General features: G+C 34.8%; 1 protein-coding gene across 16 annotated transcripts in view; it reads right to left on the bottom strand.

Annotated features, from left to right (window-relative positions):
- LOC129255853 (intermembrane lipid transfer protein VPS13A-like) overlaps positions 1–13,391 on the bottom strand; it is a 110,256-nt gene that overhangs the window by 29,122 nt on the left and 67,743 nt on the right. For 12 of the 16 annotated variants that reach the window (XM_064096467.1, XM_064096463.1, XM_064096457.1 and 9 more), the window contains 5 exons: positions 10,793–10,831; positions 6,780–6,923; positions 5,921–6,049; positions 5,415–5,548; positions 4,039–4,165 (listed from right to left, as the gene is read on the bottom strand). In XM_064096467.1, coding sequence (XP_063952537.1) covers positions 4,039–4,165; positions 5,415–5,548; positions 5,921–6,049; positions 6,780–6,923; positions 10,793–10,831 — 573 coding nt within the window. The remainder of the gene's footprint in view (positions 1–4,038; positions 4,166–5,414; positions 5,549–5,920; positions 6,050–6,779; positions 6,924–10,792; positions 10,832–13,391) is intronic. The other 4 variants (XM_064096468.1, XM_064096465.1, XM_064096469.1 and 1 more) reach the window with 1 other exon arrangement.

A 13,391-nucleotide genomic window follows, 5' to 3' on the forward strand; every position in this document is an offset into this window, starting at 1 on the left:
CTTGTTTCGTTAAGATAAATTTATAATGAAACATATTGAAGCAAATTGAATGAATAAATAAAATAAAATGACCAAATACTTTTACTCATTTTAATAACAGTTCTAAAATGATGATAATGATAATTATACTGAGTATGCCTACTTGTTCTTATTTTAACAATGATCTGACACTTTAATCAACTTATGTATAAGAATGAATATGTAATATGTATTATGTGCACGCCAATATTTTGTATTTGTCTCTCCTTGATTATGTACATTTCCTTATGTGTTGTAATTTGTATGTTTGCATGTAAACAAAATGAATTTCCATTAAGTTGGACAATAAAACAATATATTATATTATTAACCGTATCAGACATCTGAGCAGGGCAACTTTGAAACATTGTTGCCTGCTTAAGACTGGGATCAAATGCCCGGTCAATAAAATTCCAATTGTTTATCCACGGGCCCAATTTATTGCCCGCTCAGGAAAGTCAATGAGAAAATGCGTGGAAATGTAGCGGGCAATAAAAGGGAGCGCTAATATCCGGGTATTCTACGCGTTTTTGCAGGCGTCCTTGAACCGCGCAGTGCTATACGTCATAATGGTAATCAAGTTAAGACAACGCTGGATACTGCGTCCCTAGGCCAGGGATGCGTCATTTCAATTACGTCACAATGGTAAAGTTCAGAGGCCCAGTCTGCTCAACATGATCAACTAGATTCTCATTCTAAAAATTTAAAATATCTAAGTTTTAACGATTTTTGCTCTAGATGTCTGATTTGGTTAATAATAGCAATATTGACTAGCCTGGGGGCGAAAGGACATATATCGCCCTCACTAAATTGATATCACCCTCGTCTACGACCCGGGCGATATAAATCTAGTTTGGGCGATATATGTCGTATCGCCCCGAGGCCAGTCAATATTGCTTTATTATTATTATACTTATGGAAATGATGTAACACTATTCAGAAGAACTCATTACCTGGGATTCTGATTATAAAGCTCATTGTGATTGATAGCATACAGTGATCAATGTAGTCAGGCATGAAAATCAGCACGAGGATTAATTATATTTTTAGATTTTAGATTTTATTGATTTATTTCATTTCTTTTCTTTCCATTTTTCACATACAAGTCAAAAATACATAAATACAATTACAAAAATTAACAAAAGTAACGACCTTACATTTGCAAAGATTGGGTAATTACAAAGTTTTGTATCACTGGGTTTTAATGTGTAGTCTCTGATCATATCACCGAGAGATGATTGATTTCATAAATGTAAACTACAAACAATAGTAAATTGACCTCTACAAACAGCGCTACCAATTTCATTCTGACAAATGTGGACTTTTGTTCAGAATTAAAGCAACCTTTCTAAATACAAGGTGATCGTCAATATGAAGGAGATAAAGAATACTTTAAAATTGCATTTTAAGGCGGTTTCTGTGTTCAATGCCTTTCCAACTTAAATGTATGAAAATTCTTTTTACAGGACTTCTCATTTGATTCAAATACATATTTGCCTGACAGAATGCCTTTCACTATTGCTTCTATTCCTTATATTATCCTTGTTAATAATTTCATATTTAGGCATGAATTTATCCAGTGTCAAATATAAGACTGAAAATGAAGCAAACAAAATTCATGTCTTATGTATTATTTACAAAAATTTCAAAGAAATTATAAAGAATAGAGGGACTATTCCAATGAAATGAATTCAACAGTACATAAAAAGGAACTATGACAACCAACAAGGATATAACATTTGAGGCGTTGATTGAAATAACCAAACAGCTTTGGACCTCTTGCTACCCAGGGAGAGGAGAATGTGCCTGCAATGTGTACAGGCAAACCAGAATTTGATGACCAAGTCAACCCAATCAACACAATGGATTTTCAATATAGATAAGTGTTTTCCGTAGACTTTAACCTCTACCTCAGGCATCGGACAGCATGAGTATACACCATTCTTGTTCACATAATATGGATATTGAGTCAGATGCATAAAAAGCAGCAATTGCTGGCAAGCATAAGCAATAGCTAGCCAAGCAAAAGATCATGCTTCAGCAATTGCTTTATTTCTTATGCATAACCCTTTGCTTGTGCTTAAACACTTTTCTTGCCTTCAGAAAGCAATTGCTAGAACAATAGCGACGTCCATCACGCCAGTGCGAACACGACTCATGGAACAAAGGCAGGACTCAAATGCAAAGGTGTGGCAATGCAAAATACCATTTTTCTTATGTAACATCTAACAAAGTCATTCTGTGCACAAAGTCAATGTAGTTTACATATCTTATTCATAATTTTTTTTGTCAGTTGCTCCTCTTCTTTGAAATTCTCTACCAATCCAACTTCATGATTGTTACATTGAAACCTTCAAATCTGAAATAAAGACCAATCTTTTCCAGCAACTTTGTGAATAATATGTGACATATTGTGGAGCCGGCGCCTTTGAATGTTTTTTCCAGATAGACGGCGCTATGCAAATGCTGTTCATCGTCATCAAAATAAATTTTTCTTTTACTTATGCTTCAAAAAATCTCTGCAATGAATTTTGCAAAAATCACCAAAAGATTGAAAAAATAAAACAAATTGATTTTCAAATCGATTACTTTAATACAATACAATTGTTTTGGAATGCAAAAAAATATTTTCACAAGTTAGCATTCTAGGAATTTTATTTAGTGATTAAAAGCAAAATGTATGATTATGCATAAATTAGCATAATTGATTAATTATGGATATTTTGTGATGCTTACTATGAATGAAAAGGATCAATAAATCATGAATTACAAAAAAAATAAGTAATACAAAATGAAATCTTATAATTTCAGAAAAAACGGTCTTGTAGCTTATATTGTACACTGCCCTTGTGCAGTTTTATTTCCAGCATTAACGCGATTCGCGGCCAAGATCTCGATGGGAGGGGTGATTCAACCCCGAGTAGAGTGCGCATTTTACAACTGAAATCGATGCGCAATTAGTAGTGCAAAGCGTGTATCTTGAATATGCTGACATACTCACCCTCACCACATGATAACCCCTCATTTTCAGTGGGAGAAATCGGCACTGGGCATGCGCATAGTAATAATAATAAAACTGCATGAAACACTAAAAAACAACAACAAAACATCAAACAGTGCATACGGGCTCGTACTACCCATTTGATCCTTTTGACCCAGTAAAGAAGGGAAATAAGGGACTGTCTCTAAGACAAACTGACCAATCAGAACTAAGGTAAGGAGTAATATATCTTGTATCAACCATGGGGGTTAATGCCCGAGTGTGCAAGCATGCCCATAATATTCAAATACACAATCTTAATGACGAACATCAGATAGAACATGTCTCATTGGCTCAATCTAACCAATACAGTAATGAGACATTGTGAAATTTAAGATTGCGCTTTAGTCAAATTAAAATCCTCTGTGAAACCACCAGCTGAATTCAACATTGAACTCACTCAACAATCTTCATGAAATGATTGGATGTGCTCAGTCATGTGTAATTCAGCTATCAAACATTCTTTTTTTCTTTCTGAAAAGTTCTCTCCCCTCTTTCTCTACTATTTCTCTATCCCTCTCTCTCTCTCTTCAGAGTTGTGTATATATACATGTGTGCGCTATGTTTGTGAAGTTTGATTTTATCAAGGACATTGTTGCATGCACGCAGTCGATGGCTAAGCACATTCCGATAGGCCGACAGAGCGCACTAGACGCATGAATCAAGGCATGCTACATAAGAAGGCAAATGGCTTCGTTCACATGGGAAAAAATGATCCCTCGCCTACTATTAAGAAAGAGTTGTGGAACATGTTAGTTTTCCCCCCATTTTATCAAATGACAGGAACAAGAAGTATCAATGTATAAAACAAATAATATCTCCATTCCTTCATTGTATGATCTATCCACTTACATTAGACTGAGTTCAATCCACTGCACTCAGTCTAACAACTTTTGAAATAGTATGAACAAGGCCTAAAATCCAGTTTGGATGGAGCGTACAAAGAACAGTGTGTCCATGCATTGGTTTTTATTCATTACCTTATTGAGTTCATTCTTGCTATCTCTACCGTCCACTGTCCATACAAGTTGTCTCTTTCCAGTAGGGTTCTGCCATGTATACAGACTGGTCTCTCCAGGAGCCAAGAACTGCTTCTCTTCAACTCCGCTAGGTGACAAAATAAGATGAAAAAATTAATAATAATGATAATAATAATAATAATCAGAACATTAATAATAATAATATGCAACAGTTATATAATGCTTTATACAATGTTTCTAAGCACTGCGTACTATTACCCCGGATTTGGCACGGCTACCCTGATCAGCATTCAAGGAATTCCTTCCTACCGGGTACCCATTTACTACACCTGGGTGGAGGGTGGCAAATGCAGATAAATGCCTTACCATAAGATGCGAGTACTGTGGTGGGATTTGAACCCCATACCTTGTAGTTCAAAGACAGCTAGTGAGTAAGTAAAATGACAGCCAGTCAATGAATACTTTTATTGGATACTTTCTATACTAAAAAAAAAAAGGACGCAAAGAGATCTAGGGCAAACAGTACTACCCCAAAAAATTAAGCGCAAGTCCCTACTATGCGCGTTTCATTGGTTGAAAATCAGGTGCCATTGATGTTTGGAGTTGCGTTTGATCGCAACACTTTCTGCATGCATCTCCACGGGCAGACAGATACAATGAAAACTCGTTGACATGATATACAAGGGGCCTGTTGCATAAAACTTTTTACCTGAGAAAAGTCAGTTATTTTTTACCTGAGTTTTTGCCCTGTGTTAAAGTCAATGGCAGAAATCAGACTAACCTTAGTTTTCAGTTTTTACTGGAGTGTTCTCAGGTAAAAAGTTTTATGCAACAGGCTGCAGGAGTTGAGATGAGATGAGGTGGGATAATAAAGACCAAGGGTGGTTTCACAAAGATTGAATGAAATTTATACTTCAGTGCAAATGAGCGAGTGATATTCAACCTGTAATCTCAATCCATAATCAACACTAGAGCACATCTGCTGAGTGTAATTTGACCAATGCAGTATTGTGTGTTATAGGGTGACACGACTTTTGCTCTGGCGACAATTGCTCCGGGCTTTATTTCATCTAAGATATAGGGTAAGGGTTAAGTTGGGTTGCAATGGGGTTTTATATTAGGTTTAGTGTTGGGATTAGGATAGGGAATATTGTTGAATCCAGGGTTACAGTTGGTAATTCCTTTCGTGTATGGCATTAACAGCGGAGCAATTGTCGGCGAAGCAAATGCCTTGGAACCATGTTATACACCACCATCAACTAGGACTTTATAAGCATGATTTTAAATGCAACTCAACTACTTTGTGAAACGCCTCCAAAATAGTCACAAAATCACCCCCAAACCAAGTTTTCTTTGGAAATGACTGGTATACTTACAACTGATTGAAGGTGATTGGAACATCAGCAGTATGGTTGACCAGTTGAGTGGTGAAGTGACCGACAGCAAAGCTTCTGAAAGCGATGACAGTGGCCGTCTCCGTTACCTGGCTCTCAACAATGATACCACCCACCTTAGGGAAAACATTTATAATTCATGATTTAAAAAAATATATTGTGACAGAAACAGGTACATTTAGCTACAGGGTACAGCAAAGAGGTTGAGGAGTTTACAATAAAATTTACTCTCAGCAAACGATGTGCCATGATTTCAGAGGCTTATAACAGCCATTTTAAACTATAAAATGATATTTTTTGTTTGTTTAAAAGGGATCTAGATAGGGAACTTATAAAATCTGGAGATGGAGTGACAATGCTTCCCGTTCATTTTAAGGAAAACTGTTATAATGATCAATTTACAACTTTGTAGAATGAACTTCCCGAATCACCATCATCATCAATCATCATTATGATTTTAACTCTTTTTGATAAGGGATGTACCGTACCTCTTGGAGTCTGAGTACTGTCGTCTGCGGCTCTGTGAAATCAAACGGAAGAGATGTCTCCGCCCCTCCTTTCTTCATCACCACTAGTTTGTTGTTCTCTTTCTTGTCAACAGGCCAAAAAGGTACACACTGCACTCATAGTGGGGAGATGAAGGGAATGTAAGGAGAGAAGGGGAAAGAGTAGAGGGGAAAGAGTAGGATGCTCACAGAAAACAAAAGTGAGACCGAGAGAGAGAGAGACAGACAGACATATAGAGATAGAGGAATAGAGAAATAGAAAGGAGACGGAAAGACAGAGGGGGAGACACCAGATAAGACAGAAAGTCCACAATTATTACACTAGGAATATAAACAAGAAATCATTGCATGTGTAAGAGAAGAAGATACGAGGGCATCTTTGGTTTAAAAGGCATGAATTTTTTAAAATTATATATATTTCTTGTATTTTACTCTAGTTAAGGAAATCTGCTATGTATATTTCAAGATTTCTGCAATATTGTTACTGCTTAAAATAGGCATACCAACGAAACTATATTTGCAATATGAACAATTAATTTCTGGACCAACATTTTAACAATAAAATGATAAACTCACTGTGGAAATATAATGATTCCTGGTAGGTGTTTTGTAAAGCTGTTCTTGTAGTAATGCATAACTGGAACATGTTCTTAGGTGCTAAGTCAGCTATATAGGGATATCATTTTGCACAAGAAAGGGTCACCAGTCATGTGTAAAATCATTCACAACTTATGAACAGGTTTATGTAAAACCCACCCAATGTAGAAATATTTTATTGGGAATATCTCAAATCTTTTGCTCTCTAATTTCAAATATTGTTATGGCTATACGAATTCTTTACCTGTCCAACAGCTACATCATGGAATGTTCCATTGGGTTCAGCACAACGGATATCATAGTGGGTTTGGTTGACTAAGAGATATCTTGGTGTGAACATTACCACTTTGGAGAATCCCAAGTTACTCAGCTGAATCTGAACACTGATCTATAATCACCAACAGAGGAAAAAATGATAAATGGAATGTGAGAACACTGTTGTAATGTGCTCTTGCCTCCCCACGCAAAATTAAAACATCGCACGTATTTTTCCTTATTATCTCTTACGCAGTGTTTGTTTATGTATTTGATGCATTATTCAAAAGCAAAAACAATAAATCAAAGTTGGAAAACATCTTGATCATTTTCATCAATATTCATATCCCACCCCTTTAAAAACAATAGCCCAATATTCAACCAATTCTTGATACAATATTCACTGCCCCCCCTTGCTCAATAAAGAGATCAAAGAGAACTGTCATATTACATGTAAATGTGATCAAAACATATTGAATAAAAAACAGTGTTTCCATATCATATATACCAAACTGAATCTTACCTATATTTACATCTATTTTCCTACATAAGTTTTAAGCAACAAAACATTCTTGATAGTATCAAAATTCAAATTTCATACATTAAAGGCCATTTTGGTAAACCACAGAGCATATAGGTAAACACTAATCTGGGGTACAATATATTACCGTACTTCAATGAGCCACAGCAAATGCTTTCAGTTTTATTATCATCTATATGATCGTTTCAATTCATAATGATATATTGCATCATTCTTTCAATTATACATTTTTATTTCAAACATGGAAAATGATATATCAATCGGAAAATAAGATTCAATATACCCTCCAAATATAAAATCCTATCCATGTTGCATCCCAAAATACCCATCTTTATATTACACCATGCATGCAAGTGAAAAGTGTGATGGTCATCAAAGGGAGAGTCAACCCAGGGTTGGTTTTGATAATTGCAAAAAATAATAAAAAAGTAAAAACAGGCATTTTTTGGGGGGGATGCTCCTTTTCACAACTTACTGCCTAAATCTGCAACATTGGATAAATTTTAAAATTGGATAAGCTTAAACATTTGATGATCTAAGAACAAGACAATCAACATTGTTCATAAACATTCTGATTTGGTCATGTCACGTGCAAGTAGCTGCCCCATATACCATGTAATATAAATTTCATAAATCACTATTTTCTGATAGTTCACGTTAACTGAAAAATATTTTTTCATAGAAGTGTATATGAAGTGGTATGTCGGATGATATCTTCAATGCAAAGGTAAAATCAACTCCAATTTTTTTGAGAAAATTAAATTTTAATTTTTTTTTGGACAAATGTGACATCACAATGTTTAAAATCCTCAACTTTATATTATTCTTTGATCTATTTTCACTAAACATCCAAAACTTTGCTTCTTTTATTTTCTATCTTAATTTAAACCAGCTTGATGAAAGGAGGGAAATTCCCTTCATGATGGAAGAAGATCAAGAATAGAGATTAAGAGAAAAAACTGTTCTTGCACAATCCTGATAAAATAAACCCCAAAACCTTGCAAAATTGTGGTTAAAATGATGATAGTGATTAGGATGATAATGATACACATACACACACACACACATATAGAAAGAAGATGACTATCAAATACACATTAATAGCAACAGGAAAAATGCTTACAACTGCTGAAATGAACACACACACACAAACACAAATGAGCACATTAGTTAAATATCAAAATAAAAATAAAGAGAACAGTATAAGAAAATCAAATATCATGCTCACACAAGACTCCCCTGAAAATATTTAAGAACATAAGACAAATTCTCACATGCTCATATAAGAATATTAGGTGGTTTCAGACCGCCTCCAAGTTCGTCAGTTCCAGGTATTTTCTGATCGGGAAATTTACCCGATCAGAAAATACCAGGTAATATTGGCAATGTGAAAGCAAATTACGCGTAATATCCCCGAAAGAAAATACCCACTAAATAGTAGGCACTTGGCAAAATTACGAGAACTTTCGCGGGGATTTTTCCAAGGTCGCAGGTATTTTGGCAATGTAAAAGCAACTTACGGGAACTTTTAGCCCAGCGTGTAGTTGGGCGCGGGCGCCGTGGGTGGCTGCTGAGCTAGTGGTTTTGAATCTCGCGCCTTGCCTGCTTATCAGACCATACTGCGCATGCTCCTAACTTCAGGAATTTACCCCGAAGGGTATGTTTCGGGGCGGTGTGAATGCAGGAATAATTAATGGGTATTTTTTAGCCTAAAAAAGTTCTCGTATTTTAACGGGGATTCTTATAATCGAGGCGGTTTGAAACCACCTATTGATGCTCACATAGGTATATTAAATTGCTTGTGCATGATAACCACCATGTGCATCTTTTCAGCCAGAGTTGTGAAAAAAATCATGTAGAAAAAAGTTCTGGCGTGCTAGCACCAACTGTCTATACCTGTCATCATACAGAATAAAAAACAAATAGACTGCAATCTCTTGAATAAATTACAAAGAGAAAATAAATCTGTTCATCTGGACTTACTATCAATATAGAAACAGAGAACAATTTCACCTCCAATCCGGGACACTTCTTTAGCTCATCTGAACTGGCAGGGAAATTGTCGTTGCCGCTTGGCGCCAGCGCACAATTGATGTTATTGTCTGAAGAAGCGTCCAGGATAGGACATGAAACTATTCTCCGTTTCAATAACAGTAAGTCCAGATGAAAAGATCTATTTTCTCTTTGCAATTTGTCTTCCTTCCCAGACTTTGAATGAAAACATACATCAGTTTAATCTCTTGAATAGACTTGCACACCTAATTTCAATTTATTTTCCATGGTTAGCAGAAGAATCACTGCATGTGAATTAGTATTTAAAGCTCGCAGGCTTGTCAGCGAATGAAAATTACAAACTTGATTGGTAATTTGATAAATGAATATTAATTCAGCAAGCAAATTAATTCAAAAGTGGATGGACTCTTGACTGTAGAGTCAATATCTATGCCTTGTTAATAATTGCCCAGCAGATCAGAAGTGTATTACACCCCTAACTTTTAAAGTCTTCATATGACCTTTTAAAATCAGCTCATCGGTAACATTTGCATGCATACATGGATAATGGATGGAAAACCCCAAAACTTAATGGCTCCAGTATCGGCATACATTGGGGGGGGGGGGATTTCATAAAGCTGTTTGCAAGTTAAAAGAGACTTTAAAAATGACTGGTGAACCTTTCTTGTGGTAAATGATATTCTCCATTAAATGTTCATTGGTGATTATTAAGTGTATATTAAAGAAAGGTTCACCAGTCATTCTCAAAGTCGCTCTTAGCTTACAAACAGCTCTACGAAACACCCACCTGGGGTAAAGGCATACTGATTTCATATGATGAAAGGGTTAAATTTTCTTCATGGTAATTCTTGAAAGGAAAATATATGTTTCCCAAGATCATAAAAGTCAGAGAAGAATTCTAAACTCCAAATGTGAAAAACGTACACAAAATCATTGGAAAGTCATCAAACTTGTCATGTTTAATAAAATGAAGTCTTTTTTCTTTTTTTCTTTGTAAATGATAGGTGATATAGGTGCAAAATTTTAATTTCTTCCATTCTTCCAACAGAGAGCTTACATTTCCTATATTACTATGCATTTCAGGAAAGAAATTTACTGCACCTCTGTGATAATTGTTACAGCAATCTTAGCAATTTAATGCAAGAAGCATACAAAGGAATGTCAATCCTTATATCCTTTATATAATATCAATTGCATTAACCTTTAGTAACGCAATAGAGAGAGAGAGAGAGAGAGAATAGAACTAGTGGGGCAAAAATGTAGGTGACAGTGAAAGAAAAAAAAATCAGACTTCAATTGGGAAAAGACACATAACACACCCACTAATACCATTTTAATTCTTCTTTTTTTAAACTCATTCTTAAAAAGAAAGCACATTGCATTACACTGCAAACAAAAAGCATGCATGCAAAAAACAAAATTTATGAACGTGAAGCAGAAAGTTTTACATTGTATTTTTTTGGTCGCCGTATGCCACTTCCCTGAGCCTGTTAAGGAAAAATTTGTGATAAAAAGTGGATGAAACATGTATGAATGACACGATACAAATGGTCAACTGCTGTATAAAAAAAGATTGCACTAATAGACATTGATATAACAGCAAAGACAACAATTAATGTGACATCAAATGTAGACTGATGAAAAATAATGATTGTCTATCCTTATAAGCTACTCAAATAAATTTTATGTAAATCCTGCACTGAACAAAGAAGAAATATCTATCCACTCCTTCGAACAGAAGCTGAATACTTTCTGATACTGAAGCCATCTGACAATCATTTTACAACCATAACATAACAGATGCTTTAATATAAAAGAGCATTGCACAGTCAGTATCATCATCATTTTCTCCTGCGTATAACAAAATAAATCTCAAGAAACATTAATAAAAAGAGTGGTATGATTAAATTGATTTTAATAAAAAGTTTTTTGTGATTTTTGCGAGATCGATAAATAAACATTTTAAGTGAAAATAAAAATTGTTAAAAAGTCGACATTTGCATTGGCAAGCCATTAAAGTGGTACTCATGGCGAGGAAAATATGATTTGAAATCAAACAAATAAAACACTGATTATTTCATTTAAGTTCAGATTAAAAATAATAAAATTAAGGTTAATTTCTGATATTACACATTTGGGACAATGCACTATAATTGCTTGGAAAAAGACCCAACTTTGTGCTCAAATTTCATGATTATTTAGCTGATTTCTCAGCAATTAAAAATTTCTTCCAGAATTCTTTGGCACATATGCTTTACTTATCCAACAGGTGGGTGATTCATAAAGCTGTTCGTAAGTTAAGAGGGACTTTAAGAACGACTGGTGAACCTATCTTATGCGCTAAATAATCAACAATGAACATTTTTATATCTACCACTTACCACAAGAAAGGATCACCAGTCGTTCTTAAAGTCGCTCTTTACTAATACGAACAGCTTTAAGAAACGGCCCCCAGACACCTGAGTGGGTATTTGATTGCATTCTGTATGGACTCATAATGAAACTGTAGGCACAACTTGCATTTATCTTTAACACTCCTGGTTCATCCCCCTCCCCCTACCACTAGTATAACTAATGGGGGGGGGGGCAGAGTGGCCCCTGATGGAATTTTGAAGACATCTTTTTTTGTCATCAGGTATTATTTTGATAGGAGATATCTTCCATAAATGGTAGTGGCCTTTGACAAGCTTTTTTTTCTAAATTGCAAGAAAATTCTTCACGCAAAATTGCTTCCGGAAATCATGGTGACCTTTGAACTATGTCAAAAATTGTTCCCCCTCCTGCAGAGGTTTTTCAGGTCTGCTACTGCCTCCAGTCATTAATTAGGTTCAACTTCTCTGGTATCAATGTACATGTGCATGTACATATGTCATTCAAATAATTCATACTTTATTAGCTTTTTAAATCTAACGATAGTAGAAAACTTGTAAATGATAACTCAGATAAATTTGAAATGCACTGTGCATGAAAGTTAATTACAGCAACAAGCAAATTTAAACACAATCATAAACCAAGTGATGCTTTGGCAAAGTTGTACACATACAGAAATATACCTTATATATGTACAACTTTGAAGAGTGTTGCATATATTACTGAATATAGTATCGTGCAGAGCATTGCAGAGTTAAAAAGAAAAATCAAAATGAAACTGATTATGCAGTTTACAATTACATCATGAGGACTCAAGATAAAAATTATCATGTCTGTTGATTTCACAACTAAACCAAGCATGCATTTGAGTTATCATACCATGTAATTTTTTTGTTAGTGGTATAAAGAAAGTAAAGTTAAATTGATTCAATCATTGTGGGGAGATTAGCAACTATCAACAAATAAAATTGATAAATAATTAATTGCTCATAATCAAATTTAACTACTTATGGGCAATTCCATAGGTTGGTGGACATGAGCTCAATGTGTCTTTGTACATATAACCCATCTGAACCGTAACGTGAGTAACCACTTTATCTGCACCCCTAGTAAAAACCATGTGTTCTTTATTTTTTTAATTATATACAAATTTGTCTCCCTAATATACTTCTTTGAAATGGATATAATCAACTTTCATAAAAGCCTTGTATGAGGACACTTTTCACTTATGTCCACTTTTCATTGTATGCATGTCCAAATCATGTAACATGAGTATCCGACACATTTCAAAGATTTGCCAGGAGCATAATGAAATTTCCCAAGTTTTGTTTTTATACAAAGAATGGTCAGACTGCGTACTATGTTGTGATAAAGAGATGTTTAGTTCCTATCAATAATAATGGAGTTACACCTCCAAGTATGAGTCAAGGTGTCTCCAAATGTAACGTGGGTAACCGTGGAATAGCCCTTATCAATAAATCTCTTAATATCTAACTTCAGGGTAATCACTTTCAGAAGATAACTTTTCAAAGCAAAGTAATTCTAAGCAACAATTCTGTTTTATATAATTTGTTGTTCGTACTATAATTGGATGGAGTATTATTTACATGCTCCAGATTAATATTAAAGATGAATGCGAAAAAAAGAAGAAAACTTACAAGAATGACCTAAATATGA

The sequence above is a fragment of the Lytechinus pictus genome, chromosome 3 (genome assembly GCF_037042905.1).
Source record: "Lytechinus pictus isolate F3 Inbred chromosome 3, Lp3.0, whole genome shotgun sequence".
NCBI classification, from domain to species: domain Eukaryota; kingdom Metazoa; phylum Echinodermata; class Echinoidea; order Temnopleuroida; family Toxopneustidae; genus Lytechinus; species Lytechinus pictus.